Source organism: Solea senegalensis, linkage group LG19, assembly GCF_019176455.1.
Source record: "Solea senegalensis isolate Sse05_10M linkage group LG19, IFAPA_SoseM_1, whole genome shotgun sequence".
Classification (NCBI taxonomy): Eukaryota; Metazoa; Chordata; class Actinopteri; order Pleuronectiformes; family Soleidae; genus Solea; species Solea senegalensis.
The window spans coordinates 8,327,828-8,347,107 of NC_058038.1; the positions used below are offsets into that span (position 1 = coordinate 8,327,828).

Here is a 19,280-nt window from a genome sequence, read left to right on the forward strand (position 1 = left end):
AGTCCATCCCCTTTAAGATCACAGCTCATCCCGCCCCTTTAAAGCTCAACTTTGCAGTGTTGTCACATCAGGAGCTGCTGCACTCATTTTGCCTTTTTGTGATGACCGCGAAAAGTAAAGAGGCAACTTTTGAACATTGCCCCATCACGAGCCATAACCACCACCCACCCACCTAGAATTTTTAAACATAGTATTTCTTCATTTAATGTCACAATGTCCTGTGCAAACTTGGCCTGCCTCTGCGCCGCGCTGCTCCTCTGCCTTCTGTCCTGCTGCTGCTCTCCTGCCCAGGGATACTTTGCGGAGGAGCGCTGGTGCCCCGAGTCTCCGCTCCTGGCTCCGCGGGTCCTCGTCGCCCTCATCTGCAGAAACTCCGAACACTCCCTGCCGTATTTTCTCGGGGCCTTTGATCGACTCAACTATCCCAAGGACCGCATGGCTCTGTGGTGAGTTTCTTCACGGTAATGTTTTTTCTCCTGCTAGAACATTCACATTTCTGCAAAAATAGAAACATTAAAATATGTATATGTCGCATGACACAATATGACTATACTGAATGAACTTGCTGAGGTATGTGGAAGAGTAAAAAAAAAAAAAAAGGGGGTGGTCCCACAGAAAATGGCTGGGTTATATTGGTAACATTGTAGCCAAGTTTTGCTGCGCAGGCTTCACTTCATGTTTCAAAGAAAAATAGCACAAATTGTATCAAAAAGAAGAACCAACGCCTCTGATGATATTACAGTAAGCTGTCTGTTAAACAGAGGTGAGCACATCTGGTTACAGTTCATCAGAGGAGCCATGCATTGATCTGTATACGTGGAGGGGAGGGGACACGACTGATACGGCCACAGGGGGAGCTTATGATTTAACACGGCAACACTAAACGATACTTTAGTGCTGTCTGAGCAATCCATCATCACCACACACACAAACACACACAGCCACTCTGACTCTTCTTCCCCAGCCCACATCACCTCTGATTAGTATTTAGACACGTGATAAATGTGTAATGTGACATGGAGAGTGTCTGTTTCACTTTGTATGATCATGTTAGGGATGTACATCTGGCAAGACCACTTCTGCAGAGCTTTATTGGCAGTGTTTACCAGCGTGTGCAAACGGCAGCATTAACTGCATTATGTAGTTTGTAGTATATTGTTTCCATTCATGTTCATCTGTTCCATTGAAGCCTTGGCACAGGATACTTTGCTTGGAAAGAGAGTGGGACAGGACTCCTACTACTACCAATAATATATTATTATTTGACTTATCTAACACTTTTAACATGAAGGAAATAGTTTTTTCAACATTCAGAACACAAAATTTAAAGGTTAATAAATTAAAAAGAAATGAAAATCAGACCAAAAGCAAGCAAGTAAAGTAAAGCAATAAAACACCAAAAGATAAAAGGCCAAAACAATTGGTTTTAAGAAGGGATTTGTCTTTGACTAGTTGTTTTACATTTCAATATGAATTCTAAAACTTTTCGGATATGTGTGCCATGGTTCCACGGTCTGTTTTCTAGACTTAACACGACTGCAGTGCAACTGTTATTTGCGACAAACTTTCAGGCAGTTAGAACGTGCAAATTGATGTTATAAACCCTTTTAAACACATGTCTAAAGCTCAGGCAAGAGCCAGGCGAAGTGAAAGGGAGGTGCTGTAATAACTAAGCAACATGCTCCGACAGCCCACCCATGTTTATACTACTTGGAGTTCTGAGCGTTTTAAAGAGATATGCTTCTTACCCAGTGATCAAGTTTCACTGTGTTAAGGAACATAATGTAAGTGATCTTGTTAATTTACCCCTTTAATTTTGTCAGTCAAAGTAATCCTGTGTGAATGTGTTGGAGGTAAGGGCAGTTGTGTTTTGACATGTTCTGCAAACACATTAACCAACATCTGGAAAATCTAAACAACTAACTTTTTGCTGAAGCTTTTTGCAGCTGCTTGTAAACACGCAAAAGCCCCAAGTTTAGAGTGTATGCAATTTTCCCTTCCTTGGAGCAACAGTGGAGTAAATGTGATGCCATCAAGGTTTCTTGTGTGAGGATTTTGAAGGACGGACTGCTGGAGTGATTTGTTTAGCGTGGAGCTGCAGTGTTCTCACAGATCCATGTGAAGCCTTTCAAGTGGATCCATCGTGGCTGTCACCCACATGGTCAAAACACAAGCTTGGCTGACTTTGGTGCAGATGTTCTTTATGTAGTAAAAAGTGCAAAGGACATGAATACTGTGGGCGACTGTATGTTGTAGCATGAATTCTCAGTTTTCCCAATGGACAGGATTATCGTTAAGTGGCCTGATTCTTTTTTTCTTTTTCAGAATTAGATCAAATTCACAAGTTATTACCTTAATTCACATCCCTTAAATGTGATAATCTGCTCTAAAATCAAAGAAAAGTACAGTGTTTTTCTTTTGTGATTTGTCCTTATCACTGGTGTTGGTTCCCACAGCTGCAGACAATGAGTTAACATAAAATACAAAAGAACTATTGTCATTTTAGTCTTGGTATCCTCTTTCCACTCATGGATCCAGTTTGACACTTGTGCTACTTTTCATCCATTGTTACTGTTTTACTTTTCCTGGTCTTAGTTGTTGTTGAATGTTCTTCCTCTAATCAGTCACATCTGTTGTATATTAACAGGGTAGCGACTGATCATAACGAGGACAACACCACTGTCATCCTGCGTGACTGGCTCGTCAAAGTGCAGAAACTTTACCATTATGTGGAATGGAGGCCAAAAGAGGAACCCAGGTTGGTCACTTCATGTTAAACGTTTGTGTCGCTGAAAATGGTTCACAGATCCAATGAAATCAGTCTCAAGTATCCAAATGTCTCTTGCAGACGTTACACAGATGAAGATGGTCCAAAGCAGTGGACTGACCTCCGTTATGAGCATGTTATGAAGCTTCGGCAGGTCGCACTCGAGTCAGCTCGTGAGATGTGGGCGGACTTCTTTATGGTAGGGTAACGCAACAGTTTTGTCTTGGCTCTGAAAAGCACAGTAACCAGTAACATTGGGAGTGTTTCTATTTTAAGAACTGAGGAGGAATTTCTACCCAGACTATCTTTATTGTTCAATAATAGCAGCAGAAGGATAAGTACAGAGTTGAGTCCCCATCGCCAGGACAATTTAAGCGCTTGGAATTGTGCCTTTTTTCAGTTTTTTTGTGGCTGCAGTTGATCCAGTCTGATTCATCTGGATCCATACACTCACACAAATCTTGACTCAACATGAACCATATATTAAAATGCCTGTCTGTGCGCATTTTGATTTGTATTCCCCTGGCCAGCACATCTTGTTGAGCTTCCCTGGGGTATAATTTTGAAGCACAATATGTGCAGAACTGCAATAATTTTAAGATAGATTTTTTCTTTTTAGAAACTCCCATAGCTTTTTCATCAAAAGCAGAATTTTTTACCATCTCAGTTTTATTGCCTTTTTCATAACCATAAACATTTTGTTTGCTGTCAGAGTCAGTTTATAGTATGAAACTACTCGCAAATACATGTTTGTTTTTTGTGTATTGTCTCTTCCTTGTGTAGTTGGTGGACTGTGATAATTTGCTCACCAATCCCGATGTGATGTGGAAGCTTATGAAAGAGAATAAGACCATCATCGCCCCAATGCTTGACTCCCGTGCTGCCTATTCAAACTTCTGGTGTGGAATGACTTCGCAGGTATTTGGGTGCACACATTTGTTAATGTTGCTTTAATGAATGCTCTCAAATCCTCAACTGTTAATCAACTCTGCTCATTCAGGGTTACTATAAGCGCACCCCTGCCTACATACCCATTAGGAAGCAGCTGCGTAAGGGCTGTTTTGCTGTACCCATGGTCCACTCCACCTTCCTGATTGACCTGAGGAAAGAGGCATCCAAACAGCTGGCCTTTCATCCACCACACCCTGAATACAACTGGGCATTTGATGATATTATTGTGTTTGCATACTCTGCTAGGATGGCAGGTATAGACTTTAAAGCGTAATTAAAATATGTCAAACCTTTTCCCCCTAACACTGTGAACTAAATGGTGTAAAACATTTCTCTCCACAGATGTTCAAATGTTTGTATGTAACAAAGAGACCTATGGATACTTCCCTGTGCCCCTCCGATCACATAATACTTTGCAAGATGAAGCTGACAGCTTCTTGCATACCGTGCTGGAAGTTAATGGTGAGTAGCTTGCAGTCCCAGTGTAGGATTTCTTTTTTTCCACACCACTCCTTTTTTCCGTTGGCTTTAAGTGTGATATTCCATTTGCTGCTGGTTCATCTCATGACAGATGTTAGCTTAGGTTTCTATGTGACATTTATACCATTTCTGCATCCATCTTCCCTCTCACTGTGTAGTGCGAAATTCCCCAGTGATGCCTTCCAAATACATACGTGCTCCTAGAAAAAAACCTGATAAAATGGGATTTGATGAGGTGAGTACAGAGTGATGTGAAGATGGAATCTGCAAAATGGCACTCTGTTCACGTCTGTGCTTAATGCCTCCCCCCTTCCCCTCCTGTTAGAAACGTGTCATTACATTAAATGGTTCTCCTGTTTACCCATGTGCAGGTTTTCATGATTAACCTCCAGAGACGGACTGACCGTCGAGATCGTATGCTGGGGGCATTGTACCAGCAGGAGATTGCTTGTAAGGTCATTGCAGCCGTAGATGGAAAGTAAGTTTATTCTTTTTAAAATTGCTGTCTACTGATTGAAATACACATCTACTCTATCTCATTTTGTGATATTTGTTATGCTCTCCCTATTTCAGAGCAATGAATGCCAGTGAAGTTCAATCTCTGGGCATCCATATGCTCCCGGGATACAGTGACCCCTATCATGGTCGACCACTGACAAAAGGAGAACTGGGATGTTTCCTTTCCCACTATAAAATCTGGAAAGAGGTGAACCTCAGAAGTCAAACATGTACACATTTGTGAAGCAGGTACACCAAGTGACTTATCATTACAACTATGTCTTGCTCTAGATAGAGGAGCGACGCCTGACCACCTCTCTGGTGATTGAAGATGACCTGCGCTTTGAAGTCTTTTTCAAACGCCGCTTAATGAACTTGATGATTGAAATACAGGAAGAAGGACTGGACTGGGATCTCATGTGAGTTTTTTTCTCACTTCCTTCCTTCTTTGATTCCCGAGGTTGTTACTCACTTGCATTTTCTTTTTTCTTCCTTGTAGTTATATTGGTCGTAAGAGAATGCAAGTGGATCATCCAGAGAAAGCGGTGCCTAATATACACAACTTAGTGGAAGCAGACTATTCATATTGGACACTAGGTTATATGATATCATTACAAGGTGCTGAGAAGCTTCTGAAAGCTGAGCCTCTGAAGAGGATTTTACCAGTGGATGAGTTTCTTCCTATCATGTACAATAAACACCCTATGTAAGTGAGCACACATAACGTATACTGCACTTCTGCTCAGGAGATTTTCCTGTTTTTGTGATGCTTGACATTACCTTCTCCTCCACAGGACTGATTATATGGAGCAGTTTGAAACTAGGGACTTGAAGGCATTTTCCGCAGAGCCTCTTCTAGTGTATCCAACACACTACACTGGCGACCCGGGCTACATCAGCGACACTGAAACCTCCACAGTGTGGGACAACGACAAGGTCCGTACAGACTGGGACAGAGCCCGCTCAGGAAAAACTGGGGAGCAAGCTGAGATCAGCACCGAGGCCCAGAACTCAGATGTGCTACAGTCCCCTCTGGACAGTACAGCACGGGACGAGCTATGAGACCCTTGTAGAAACTCACAGGTGCACAGGGCAAATGAACTTGTTTTTTTTTTTAACAAGGTGTCATCTGTGATACTTTGTATTTTGTATCATCATGGGGATGTGACATCAGAGTTTGGAGAAAGATTTAATTTAAGTAGATGTGACAGATTAAAAGGCGATCAGGTGTATCTTATGCTTTCCATCATGCTGTTTGTATCGAATATAAATGCACTAGACTTGCCATTTGGGATGGCATTTGCAGTACCCAGCTTCTGTCTGTCATACAGAATTGAATATATACAGTATATATTAGTCAAGGATGCAATTGGACTGTTACATTTCAGTCACTGGGCAATTATGTTTGTCCTAGTTTGACATTACACTGTGAAATGCTTTTACAAATGAATTAGGGATCAACTGTACTGTTTGTCACTGAGCAAAAGCAAAACTGAAATCGACAGTATAATTTTAAAGAAACATCTGCATGTCTTTGGCTTTCATCGTTAGTATTTCCTCTTAACGGTCAACTGTACGTAAGCAAACACTTGAGATGTTTGCAGCAGATCTTTGCCAAAGAAACAACAGACACAAACAAGCAACAGTTTGAAAGCAAATATGTCAGTCTTGCTTTGAAATAATTTATTCCATCCTGGATTCTGCCTTTCATGGCTGCAATAGATGTCTCAAGAATGTGATATCTGTGAGGTACTGATGGGAGATGTTCGCCATCTGATTTTGCACGGGAATGTTATTGGTGCATTGTGCCAACAAAAAATAAAATGCAGAATTTTTGAAAAAGGTTCAATGGTTTATTGCTACAGCATATAGGATGCACATTGCTGTACTTTCCATTATGCTGTGTCGGCTCAGCAGCCAGTAACAAAGTAGTGTAAACAGAAAAAGCTCACTTCACTTAAAACATTTGCAGTATATGGCAGGAAGTTTGGTGCATTATTATGGCAGAGAGAAAACCCACATACACACAGGGAGACCATGCAAACTCCATGCAGAAAGGCCCTTGCTCCAACCGGGTCTCTGTTACACCTGTGTACGGTTTTAAGTACGCGTCTTCCTCAAACAGTGGTGAGCTCTGTCACAGAGAGAAACTGAGTCTTCCAACAACCTGGCATCTTCTCACATTTGATCTGGTATCACTTTAACTTGACACTTTGCTTCAAATATCAGCTATGCCTTGTACCGATGTCAAAATCAGAACTCTTTTTCACAACAAATACAATCTTGAAACACAGTTGCACCTTCTCACTGCATGGGCGGGGTCTGCAGTGTCAGAAAGCTACACTTCCTCTTCCCGTGGTGGTGAAAATATTGGCTAACCTCCACTCTGCCAGAGGAAGATAATTGTCAGAGCTGAAATGGCAGCATGCTACCGATAAGTGTGTCAGTGCATGTACACACTGCAGATTTCCTGCCTCCTCAACAATACTGTCTCGACACAATAGTATGTACAGTGGATTATGTGTGAGTGTAGTCGGTAGGTTCTTGCTGCTGTGACCGTTGAGCAGAAATGGAAGAAGAACAAGTATCAAACCAGGAGTCCTTACAAGCCACAGGTGAGCACAAACAATTACATTTCTTTTTTAAGTATTTCCTTTCAGTAAGTGTTGTCTTTCACTTCATGTATTGTGTTGCCCACATTGGTTTTATATTCTGATTTGATTTGTTTTCAAACCATTTAAAATGCTGTCTCTTACCTGAAAATGTCTTTACTTGGCAATTGGTTTGAATTGGATTATAATCTTACTGTGGGCTGATTTAAAAAAATAGCTTTCTATACTGACTTTCGACATGAGTGATACATGTGGTTGCGTGTGCCTGGACAGTCAAAGAAGGATTGTGAACTTCCTGAACTCTTACTTTGCTTTGACACAGTCTTCTTCTGTCCTTTCTGTGTGACTTCTGTATTTTTTATTTGACAGGAAATTTAAAAAAACGACTGTAATCCATTGCAAACTGCAAAGAATATATAACCTCATTAAAGTATAATTGTATGTGGTCATTGAAATATCGCGTCTATCTGATAAAAATTAGATTATTTTTTGTATTTAGGACATTACATTTGCTTCTTAGTTATTATTTGTACTCTGAAACGCTGCTGGTGTGAAAAACAAGGGCTTAATGTTCATAATGAGATGAGACACGAACTGCGAGCAGGATGTGGTTGACCAAAATGGAGATGCATCTGAGAGAGAGAGAGAGAGAGATTGCCTTTTCATTTTGTGTGTCTGTTGTAAATCAGCAGGTTTTAAGGTTTTTAAGTGTCTCTGGAATACAAACGGTAAAGTTAAAGTTAGTTTTTATTAATCCCCGTAGGGAAAGTATTCCTCTGCATTTTGACCCATCCTAGAATTAGGAGCAGTGGGCTGCCACACTGAGTGGCGCCCGGGGAGCATTGGGGGTTGGGTACCTTGCTCAGGGGTACCCCAGCCCTTTTTGGCCGGGTGGGGATTTGAACCGGCGACCCTCCGGTTAAAAGTCAAGTTCCCTTTCCCCTTGGCCACAGGCTGCCATGGCTGTAATGCATGAATGTTAAAGCATTGCATTATCCAAATGTATTCCTCCATTTTAGTTCACATGTTACGTGTTAGAAATAAGTTCACGAGTCTTTGTCTTTTTTTTACCGCTTTGTTACCACTGATATTTATCCCCACTGATCTTTCTCTTGTTTTATGTTGTTAGTTGGGCATCTGATGCCTTTTGCCGAGCAGCTAAGAAATAGAGCTGTTGTAAACACATGTAAAGTAAAGCAGGACAGAGCTTCATCCTTTCATCACCATGCAAACTTGTACAGTATATTAAAGAAAAGACCTTGGGGATTGTAGAAAGTAATCTGTGTCCTGTTCATCTGTCGATCTTAATGCTCCCATAATGCTACCAGTCTCTGGTTTGGCCTTAACCTTTATACGTGTGTTGGCATGTCATGGTGGTCACAGTGTGTTATTTTGAGGGCTTTTATATACACAAACAAGACAAATTTAACAAAGGGGAAAAAAAATTGATATTGATTGATTGCTCTGTGTTTGGTGGTGAAGATATTTCTGGATTTCAGATCTACATTGGTCCTCTATCTGACACACTGTGTTTTAGACCATATCATTATTTCATGTGTCTTTTCCTTTAGTCGTTTCAGATGTAAAGAAGAGGCATTCTAAATCTGAAACCAAGCGATACAGTGAGATCTTCAGAGATTTCGACAATCTCGAATTATCTCTAATCTCTGCGTAAGTACCATACGTTTACAAATAGTACTAGCGGGTGCTTGTTTTGCCTCCAGCATCACATTGTATGTTCATATTGTTCTTAATACTGTAGTCAAAAAACAATGGCTTGTGAGGCGTCATTCAGAGATTCTGGAAGGGTTTAACTGACTGGAAAGTGCTCGCGATTCAAACTGCTGTGTTGTATCAACTCTAAGCTGTTATTCACAGGCTGAACTCATCCTGCTTTGGATAATCTCTCAATACGCATTGTTTCAAGAGAGAAAGTTATTTAACAATGCCCTTTTCAGCACTGACACCACTCACAGTACAGTTAAGATTTGTGTGATGCAATTGAGCCCAACAATAAGCTCAGTTAGACTATAATCAACATATAACATCTGATTGATTATTTGAAAATAGTGTGTTCCTGCCATATTAGGTATTGCTATTTACTGTATGTCTTTATTCATTCCTGCTGCGTTTAGTGAAGGGGAGGATCTGCTGGCAGACATTGACTCACAGTCCCTCTCAGAATCCATCACTGCCGACGGCTCAGAGCTCATAGACCAACACGATGAGTCTGTAAGGAATCCATACTGTTTTAAACACTGACATACATGACATTCTAATGTTTCTGTCCTGCTTGTTGTTAAGGAAAGCTGTCGATGATGGCAGAAACTGTGTTGATTCTTTTAAAGAGACTGCTTGTGGAGCATTATTGATTTTCTTTTTTTCTCTTTGTTTATTTGTTTTTTTCCAACAGAGTGAAGAGGCATTTTGCGTACAGGTACGCTCTGAGGGCAGTGAAGCTGATGGATGCTCATCAGGTATGTTGTGAGTGCATGTGTGCCTGTCTATAGCATCTCCTGTGAGTGTCAGTATCAGTTTGTTTAATTTAACTAGTTGTAATGATTAAAATCACAGGTGTAGACCATCACCATGATGAGACTGACATCCCAAAAAATCCTTAATGTCTGTGACACCTTCTTCAATCTTTACTTCACTTGTTCATACATATATATATATATATATATATATATATTAGCCACAAGTTGTAATTACCCTGCTGTAATAAGATTAGGATAAAGAAAGAGGATTAAAGTTGGACACAGCTGCTCTCAGGTTTTACCTTATAAACAAGGGGAAGACAGCGGGGCCTAAAGAAAAAAGAAAGACGGGGTCACAGTAAAGGCAGTAAATCCAAAAAGAGTGTGACTCGACCCCTTCAAGTCACAGGACACTGTAAGAGCATTGGAATTGCAGGAACAGAGAGCATTGGCTGTGAAATAAATGCGAGTATAGCCAGTAATTGACTGAATATTGCAACACTAAAATCATTCTTGGTGCTTTCATTTTGGCTCTAAATTTGGCTCCAAGTCTTGGCATCGCTCTGCAAAAGACCAGTGATTTTCCAAAGATACCAACCCTTCGTGTCATTTTAATTGACTGCCACGCATTACTAGGGCATGCGCTCCAGCAATCTGGTTTTGTTTGCGCTCATTGGTTGGGGTCACACACCAGGAGGTAAATCTCACACGATGCTTCTCTAAAGCCTCACTCTGCAATCTGGTACTGACATGGATAATCCCCAATCTGGATGCTGGAAGCCATGGCCATGAAGCAGTTGAGAGTCTGTATGGAGAGTGATTTCTTAAAGTGCTCATTTCCCTCCCTGAAACGAAACATAAAGAGGAAAGGCTATGAGAGGTCAACACTGCAGGGTTGACCTCTGGAGTTGCCTGGTCTTTGTTGTGGATTGTGCTAAGAAGAAAATATCACCATGTTTGGATTTTTATACCACTCTAACTGTTTTACATCTGTGTAATGTGAACAGGCCAGAATTGTCCTGAGTGAGGAACTTGAGAGGGAACTTGTTCTGCTTGCTCATAACTGAAAGCATCTGAACTGCACTGTGGTCCCTTTGCAGAAGTGAAAATTCTTCAAATGCATCTTTTGCACTGAACTCTGGCTGCAGGGCAAAATGAAGATGCGCAGGAATAGATTTTAATTACAGCCTTTATTTGATAAATTGTGTTGGAGGGGAAGCAAAATGATGAAGGGGGGAAAAGAAAGGAAAGTGGTGCGGAGTCTGAGTGCGGAGTTTGAGAGAGACCACATGAGTGTCACTCGTCCGCCCTGTGTCAGTGTGAGTCACAGGGGAAGAACAGAGAGTGGCTGTCATATCAACACCCGGTTTGCCTGACCACAGCTGTGACATGGCGGTCTGTGATACTGCACACTGGCACTGAGTGGTGTTCCTCACCCTCCTCTCACAGCACAGCTTGTTTCTGTTGAGCTGACTACAAGTGAGCAGGTGTAAGAAGGAGTGGCTAGGCAGAGAGAGGAAGAGGGTTTAGAGGGAAGTTATTCAGCTCAAGCTTTGTCTGATCTATTGAAACTCAACTCCCTCAGGTCACATACACGCCTGTGTCATCCAGGAGATGTAGGACTGATTATAAAAAGAGATTTTTGCCAACCAGCAACAGTGTACGCTCATCTTATTTCTCATGCAAGAGACTCATACATGGCCATGACACCTACTGGAAACCACATTAGGAAGAGGAGGAGCAGCTATGACTTATTACACACAGTCAAATGTTTCCTGTTTTTTTTTTAAGTGACTTTTGATCATTATCATCTTGTCTGACGAAGTCATGGAGCTTGGGGTTGATACTCTACAGAAGATAAGTGTTTCTTTGAGGCTAGAGGCTGTGTGAGTCCTCCAGGAGATTGGGTTGTAGCCCAGCCGACATTGTGTGCGCCCTGGTAGAGCTCCAAGTGTGTGGAGCCTGCAGTGATGCTGATGTACTCCGTCTCAGCCCAGGAAGCAGACTTGGCACTTTGTCGCTGTGAGGATGGAGTGGAAGCAGCGCTGCAGTATGCCAAGATGTGGTGCCGCTATGCCAAAGACCTACTTGCCTGGATGGAGAAGAGAATCAGCTTGGGTAAGTGCTCATGCAACTAAATGAATAAAATAAAATGCCATCACTGTAGCTTAGGAGGAAGAGCCCATTGTAGACAAATGCTGTATCAGGAAGTCCTCTCTGAGTGTCTTTTTGTGGGCATGACTCACAATATAAAGTATTTTGACATGAGAAAGTCCATACATTTCCCAAGTTGATTTAAGTAAATGTGACTAAAAGTTGTCTTAAATAAATAAATATTCTTAACATTACAATACCAGTCTCTCTGTAGAGCAGATGCATCTCTAAAGCAACAACAGTACAGATATTTTTGAGGGTTGATATGATTGAGCACCAGGATGTAACCTGCTGTAACATGGTGTCTCTATTATTTCAGTCAGTGAGGATTTCTGTGGGTGGTGCAGTCACTCCAGTGAGCTACATATTGCATACACACACACACACACACACACACACACACACACACACACACACACAGACGGGATTAGAGGGCAGATTAGCTGTCAAGAAGAGGGTAATACAGGAGATGAGGTGCCTTTTAGAGTATATAGGCAGTGATTACTCCAGCATCTGCCTGTACAAGTGACCAGTGTCCAGACTGGAATGCTGAGCATATAACTAATCAAAATACAACAGAGAGGCTCAGTTATGTAAAGAAGCAGTGTTAAGCAACAGACAAATGCTGCAGGGTGGAGCTCAGCCACAAACCACTGTGGATTGCACATTGTAAAGCAATGACACGTGATCCCTAATATCCACACTAATGTGTCCAAAGAGCAGTTGTGAGAGTGCTAGAATCACATCAATGCTGAAACACAGCCTGATTATCCCAGTTTTGGATGTTTAAGTTTAAAATAAATGTCTTGTGGTCATTTGTGTCAAATCAGTTCTACTGACATGGTCAAAATGAATGGATGACTGATGAGCTTTTCAGTCAATTTTGGAGTTGTCGGAAAAGGTGTCCCAGAAATTGCTTTTCAAGCTTGTTCTGTTTTTTTTCTGAACAGAACAAGAATTTGCAAAGAATGTGATGAAGACAGCCGAAGGAGCAAAAGCCAGTGTGGCACAGCAGGTTCAACTTTGTTTACTGCAAGTGTAGAAAAAGCAGTGTTGTTGTGATTATCTCAGATTGTGCCACTGAATTATTTATGTATTTGGCAGAAAGCTTGTGTTTGTGACTTGCCTGTTGCCTGTTTTAGGAAATGATGCCTTTACAGTACATCTACACCATGGCACTGGAGCAAGATATCAAGAACAGCGTGACCTCAAGAAAGACTTCTGAGCTGCTACAACACCGCTGTTACCAAGTATGGAAAGTCACAAATTCACCTGTACAAAAACACAGGCGTGTAACAATGACTTTGTGCTTAATCCTTAATCTTTTTCCCTCGAAGGCCTTGACTGCCAAGAGGAATGAAATTGACAAGTGGCGCAGAGAGTTTAAGGAGCAGTGGACAAAAGAACAGAGGAGGATGGTGAGTGAATTCAGAATCTTGTTTATCACAACCTCAGGATGTTCCTGAGGATGTTTGAATCAGAATCTACAGCAAAAATATGGATTAAGCTTTGTTAAAGAATATTCAGTCTCTTATAGGTTCGACAAACTCATCTGTATTTTTTTTTTATCTGTATGTTTTCAGAACGAAGCAGTGACGGCATTTAAAAAGGCTCAGCATCAATACTTTCAACGGTGTGACGAGCTAGAAAAGGCTAAAGCTGTCTCTGCTAAAGCAGTGGACGACACCGCTGGATTTAAAACACTGGATAAGAGGAGGAAGTCTAAGGATGAAGCCCAGACCAAGGTACATTTTAATAATACTGTAGGGTTGTTTATTTCAATGTGTTAATAATAAGTATTTGTATAGCCGCTCAGGTTTCACTCTGTCTCCTCCAGGTGATGGAGGCAGAGCTCCAGTACAGACAGTGTGTGAATGATGCCAGGATCCACCAAGAGGAATTAGTGAAAGTCAAGGAGAGACTTATTACTCACGTCCGCAAACTCATCTGTCAGGGAGACACTGTGCTCAAAGAGGTTGGTATGAAATCAAAGAAAGACTTCCTGCTACACAGGTTGTCCAGTGGGGGAGTCTGTAAGCATATGTGAGATATATACAGTACAAAAATGACATTCATATTTTCTTATATATTGTATTAATTCATGATCAAGCATGTATGTAACTAAAATCTTCACTTCTGCACAAATAAATGCATGTCTTATGGAATTCAGTATACTAGTCTACTTGAGCAATGCTTTATTAATGATATGTTTACTACATTACAACTACAACTTTTCATTATTATAAAACAACACCTCTCCTCTCTGCATCAGGCCACCGTCAACATGTTTTACTTCCAGCGGCAGCAGATAGAGTCCGTCCCCCTTGACTACCACAATCTGGAGGTGACGTGCAGATCCCTGGAGCCCGGGGAGCCGTACCTGCTCTACATCCTCAGCAAGCGCCGCCTCGAGCAACCTTTGCAAGACTTCACCTTCCAGGAGTATGTTCCTCAGGGCAAAGGGTATGATCAACTGTTCATATTTGTAAAGACATTTTCTCTTCCGTCTATTTAAATGGGGAAAACTATTTTGGTGCGTTCTGTGTACTTCTGCTTCTTTATTAATCTTTTTTACTTTTATTTGAAAGGAACAGACGAAAACCCAACAGTGCCCTCAGCTCTCTGCAGGATTCTTCATCTCTGACAGATGAGAGCTCTTACAGGAGACCCAGTGATGGCAGTAAGGACTCCCCTCTGCCTTTATGACTGTTTTAAAAGTCTCCACTTTCATTCAATTTCATTCATGTTCTCCTATTTGTTTGGGTGTCATTTAGGGAGAACAGGGTGCAGTGACAGTGAGAGTTTTGGGGGCAGTCTAGAATCTCTGTCCAGTCCTGGTAAGCACACGCCTTTATTTGTTTATATGTTCCTTCAAATTCATATGACAACATTGTAACGGTAATTGTTTCTCTGCTGCACATGAATGCGAAACTGAAGCTCACAGTAACAGGAGGCTTCCTAAAACCGCGTCCACATTAACCGTGTCCTCCGATGACCTGGATGAGCACTTGGCATCAGAATCGGGTTCGTTGCTCCATTTTTATGTCTCCATACCTGACTTGAAATACATCACCATGGGCATTGACTCATGTGTTTAAACCATGTATTTTTCCTACAGAGTACACGGATTGTCAGCTAGTCAAGGTGCGCACATTTTCTCGAGCAGCAATAACACACCGACTCAGGAAGATGAAGAGTAAGATGGCAAAATGCAAGCAGTGTGACAACTACATTGTCGTCAGTGGGGTCGAATGTGAGGAGGTATGAAGCCCAATGCTAGAGAAAAGGACAATTTGGGGAAGACTGATGTAGAGTAATGTAATCTCTCCTATTCCTTCACTGCACCTTCAGTGTGGGGTGGCTTTACACAGGAAGTGTATGGAGGTGTGTCAGCTGGAGTGCGAGCACAGGAAAGGCACTGTGTTTGGAGTAGACCTCTCTCTACTAACTCGTGACAGGCCAGATGAAGTGCCCTTTGTGGTGCAGCGCTGCACATCTGAGATTGAGAGTCGTGCTCTCTCAGTCCAGGTATTGTTTGCCAGTTATTACAGTCAGTAGCCAAAATTTAGAGGCTCCCGGTTGTTCGCTATGGTTTAAAACTGGTCTGGTTTTGCTGTTAGGGGGTGTACCGTGTGAGCGGATCCAAGCCTCGCATACAGAAACTCTGTCAGGCCTTTGAGATGCAGAAAGAGCAGGTGGACCTCTCTGACCTTTCACCCCACGATATCACCTCGATCCTCAAGCACTTCTTCAAAGAGGTACGGAGGCAACTTCACAGAATTAAACAGGATGATGATATGAGCTCATGTTGATTAAATATCTGGGTGGAAAAAAAATCACAACATATTCTCACTGTTTTCTCTTCCAGCTTCCAGAGCCAATACTCACCTTTGACCTGTACAACGACTTCATTGCTGTGGGGAAGACCATTCAACTTTTGAGTGAAAGAGAGCAGACGCCAGACACTAATGAGATCACGAACATCATCCACAACATCCAGAAGCTACTACAAAAACTTCCTCCATATTGCTACAGCATTTTGCAGCACATGATGTCTCACCTGCAAAAGTGAGCATGGAGCTGACTAATAAACCTTCACATTGGTTACACTGTCCACTACAACACTAAGTTCATATGGGCTTAAAATTCAAAACTGTGCGTTTGCTTTTTGAATTTGTCTTCACAGAGTTTCAGAAAACTACGAGAACAAGATGTCTGCTAGCAATTTGGGCATTGTGTTTGGGCCAACACTATTGCGCCCCCTTGTGTCTACAGACATGTCAATGATTGCCCTGCTGGAGACCAGTTTCCAGGCTGTCCTTGTTGAGTTTCTCATCACACACCATGACATAGTTTTTGGCCTTCAGCAGAGACCCGATACACCCCCTCCTCCAGTCCCCACTGCACCTCTTCCAGAGAACCCTCCCAGAGCTTCCTGTCCACTGGACGGGGACGTCTACATCAGCCCACGACATGAGAACTCATCCAAAGAGCGCCCACGCTCACTAGAAGTAAGTGCTGCAGCCTCAGATCATTCAGGACTTTAAAGAGTAGTCTTCATTTGACTGCTACTTGTGTTTCAAAAGGGATCAGTGGCTGTTGCTTTGCATGTACATAAGGGCAGAGAGAGTTCGTACATGAGCTGATTAATTCACCTGTTGTTTTAAGAGGCTTAGCACTTGGCATCTTAGACCTTAGAGTTATTCTGTCAGTCTTAACATGCTGTACAGCTACTGCCTTCTCTGCTTCTTCTGCCTGCATGACCTATTTTCAAGCTTTGGCGTTTCTCTTCTGTTGCTTATGAACAAAACATATTACAGTGGCTGTAGCAGATGGTTTAGAGACACAGACAAAATAAATGTCACTTCCTCAATAGGGTTAAAAAAAATTAAAAAAATTGACATTTCCGACAGTTTCAAATGTCCTGAGTGAAATTTACTTTATGAGGGATGTAAATTGGCTCAATGTCTCATCCCAGTTTTGTTTCCCCACAAGTACTGTTTCACTACATAATGCTGTAGTACTGCACTATATCAGGCATCGATGTGGTCTGTAAACATCCGCCACTCAATTTGTGTCATTTCAACAGAGTCGAATCAAGAGAGAGTCAAGCGAGGGTTATATATCTGACAAGTCTTCATCCAATGAGGCAGTGGACCAGCTCAGCCCTGAAGCCAATGAGAGAGCAGGTAGGCGGGGTGTAGTGACAGAAGAGTTACAAAGCTTAATCCTTAGTGATGTGTCAGCAGTAGTTTTATTTTACTTTATGCAGTGGTTTGTATTATAAAATATACATTATTTTTGAGCGCAACTTTGCTTGTTTGGGGCATTGCATTATATTTATAGTGTAGTTTGCTCTATCTTCCCAAGCACCAGATAGTGGAGGTACAGAGTGCCTCAGGGGTCTGTTGCAGTTCCTTTTTTTTCTCAAGTGACTCGTTTCCTCCTTCTATTTTTAAAACTAACACTTCCATATTTTGTGACTGAAGCCATTGTGTGGCATTAATATGTAAAACTGTGTGAGTCAGGTGTTTTTTCTGCAAATTCTTTTTTATTTAAATGCTACATTGATAACGTGGTTATTTCAGTTTCAGTTTTTTTCTTTTACTTTTGAGTCTTGGGCATATTTAAACAGCAATCTCACAAAAATAATGGCATTTTACTTTTGCTGCCCTTGAGGTTTCATCTTTTCTTTGCTGGCTTTACTCTTGCTTTGCAGCAGCCTCAGGGCCTCTGATCACTCATGACAATTGCATCTCCAAAATCAGTGCATTCTGCTCAGGGGTGCACCTCCAGCAGAACACAACCTTAAGTATAGGTTGCTGATTGAAGATTCTGTGTTTGCTTAGACCATGTGAAAACGACTTGCATAATCTAACTGCACTTCTTTAATGAATAATCCACTTGTTCACTCTTTTCTGCCGCAGTCCTGGCTATAAGAGCGGCATCAGCCCATCATAAGAATGAGCTGGTGGAAGAACCAGACTCTGATTTGATGACTCAGCCATGCTATCGCCTCACCAGACAGCCTGTGATGTATCACCGGCATCATAACACTGGAACTAGACTCTCCAACCCAGGTCGTGCAGCTAGACAGCCTGCAGCAGTGAGGGGCAATACGGGGAGTGCTGACAGCAGCCGCAGCTCTTCTCCAGAGACTGGGATGCATAGACATCCCCAAAAGGTCCACTGTGAGAACAATCACATGCCCCACCACTCTGCCAATGTTGCAGGGAGTAAAGTGGATCTTCCACTAAGCCCACGTAAGGTTATGCAGTATATGTTAGGACTGGATCCACCTGAGACACTGTCTGATACAACACTGGATTTCTCTCAGGAGGAAGCAGATGTGTGTCCAGCTCATCTGAACACAAACATGTCCAATAACACACTGAGTGCTGGACAGTTGACTCTGTGTCACTTATCAAAGACATTTCCTGTTGAGCACAACCTGACCTCACCAGCCCAGAAGATCCTGGCAAGTCTGAAACTGAGACGCAGCCACTCGGGGAAAGATGAGCAGCTCTTTGTCTAAAGGAGTGGTGGAAATTTCCAGAGAGTTCACCGAAATACACTTGCACAAGGGAGATCCTTAGTATCAAACTGCCTCTAACTGTTTGGCACTTATCGACTGTTTTCAGCTGTTAGTAGGAAAGTTCAGGTGTGAAGCCACAGCCTTGTCTCAACTAATCCTGTTTAAGAACTGGATCTATTGACCATCCAGCTGTCTGATGCCCACGAGGACATTTGAGGTGTTAATTGAATGCATTTGAATGTAACAAGCAGGTGCTTTAAGTTTTCAGATTACTATACTCGACATGTTTTTGTCCCAAACAAACTATAATAAAGCCTGTGAAAAAATACAAATGAAGTCTGTTTGGAGTTAAATTGTTAATATTGTTGTGTGTTTTTCTTGTTTTGTTTTTTAAAAATAAGTAGGCTCCACATGGGAAAAGCATGACCCGGGATTTGTAACATAATAGATGATTTTAGTCTAGTGCACCTTCCCGGTTTTCACACAAGGGGGCGATAGTCTTCCAGTGCGAGAGGAAACATGTCAAACACACAATAGTAGAAGGGAAATAAACCATGTATGTGCAATTACTACATGGTGTTAAATAGCTCTTCTTACATCAGCCTTTTGAGAACAAAGGGATATTTATGGATGTTTCTTTGGTATAAAGTGAGTGAACATTTTGTAAATGTGTGTTTGACTACAACTATATTTTTGCCATTCATTTTTGTTTTGATCATATTTCTCGGCAATTTAATGTTATCATGCCACTTAAGGACCATGATCCATGGCTTTGAATTCGCTCCCTTATTTCTCTCTCTTGCCTG

At 41.8% G+C, this 19,280-nt stretch overlaps 2 protein-coding genes across 3 annotated transcripts; both read left to right on the top strand.

Annotated features, from left to right (window-relative positions):
* The first annotated feature begins 36 nt into the window (after positions 1-36).
* colgalt1a (collagen beta(1-O)galactosyltransferase 1a) lies at positions 37-6,538 on the top strand. The gene is made up of 12 exons (XM_044051793.1): positions 37-446; positions 2,648-2,758; positions 2,849-2,966; positions 3,551-3,685; positions 3,768-3,972; positions 4,061-4,180; positions 4,357-4,433; positions 4,570-4,676; positions 4,772-4,904; positions 4,988-5,115; positions 5,196-5,402; positions 5,491-6,538. Exons 1-12 carry the CDS (start codon positions 214-216, stop codon positions 5,756-5,758), a joined length of 1,842 nt encoding a protein of 613 aa, XP_043907728.1. The 5' UTR covers positions 37-213; the 3' UTR covers positions 5,759-6,538.
* A 523-nt stretch (positions 6,539-7,061) lies between these two features.
* On the top strand, positions 7,062-18,806 carry LOC122785820 (GEM interacting protein). 2 transcript variants are annotated; one of them, XM_044051786.1, is made up of 21 exons: positions 7,062-7,311; positions 8,880-8,979; positions 9,444-9,540; positions 9,722-9,785; positions 11,778-11,903; positions 12,890-12,954; positions 13,082-13,189; positions 13,277-13,357; positions 13,523-13,684; positions 13,777-13,914; positions 14,212-14,402; positions 14,528-14,619; positions 14,714-14,776; positions 14,877-14,963; positions 15,058-15,200; positions 15,291-15,467; positions 15,560-15,697; positions 15,808-16,007; positions 16,126-16,450; positions 17,029-17,128; positions 17,867-18,806. In XM_044051786.1, exons 1-21 carry the CDS (start codon positions 7,266-7,268, stop codon positions 18,472-18,474), a joined length of 3,111 nt encoding a protein of 1,036 aa, XP_043907721.1. In that variant the 5' UTR covers positions 7,062-7,265; the 3' UTR covers positions 18,475-18,806. The 2 variants fall into 2 exon arrangements, with proteins under 2 accessions (XP_043907721.1, XP_043907722.1); XM_044051787.1 differs by having other exon boundaries at positions 14,534-14,619.
* The last annotated feature ends 474 nt before the right edge of the window (positions 18,807-19,280 follow it).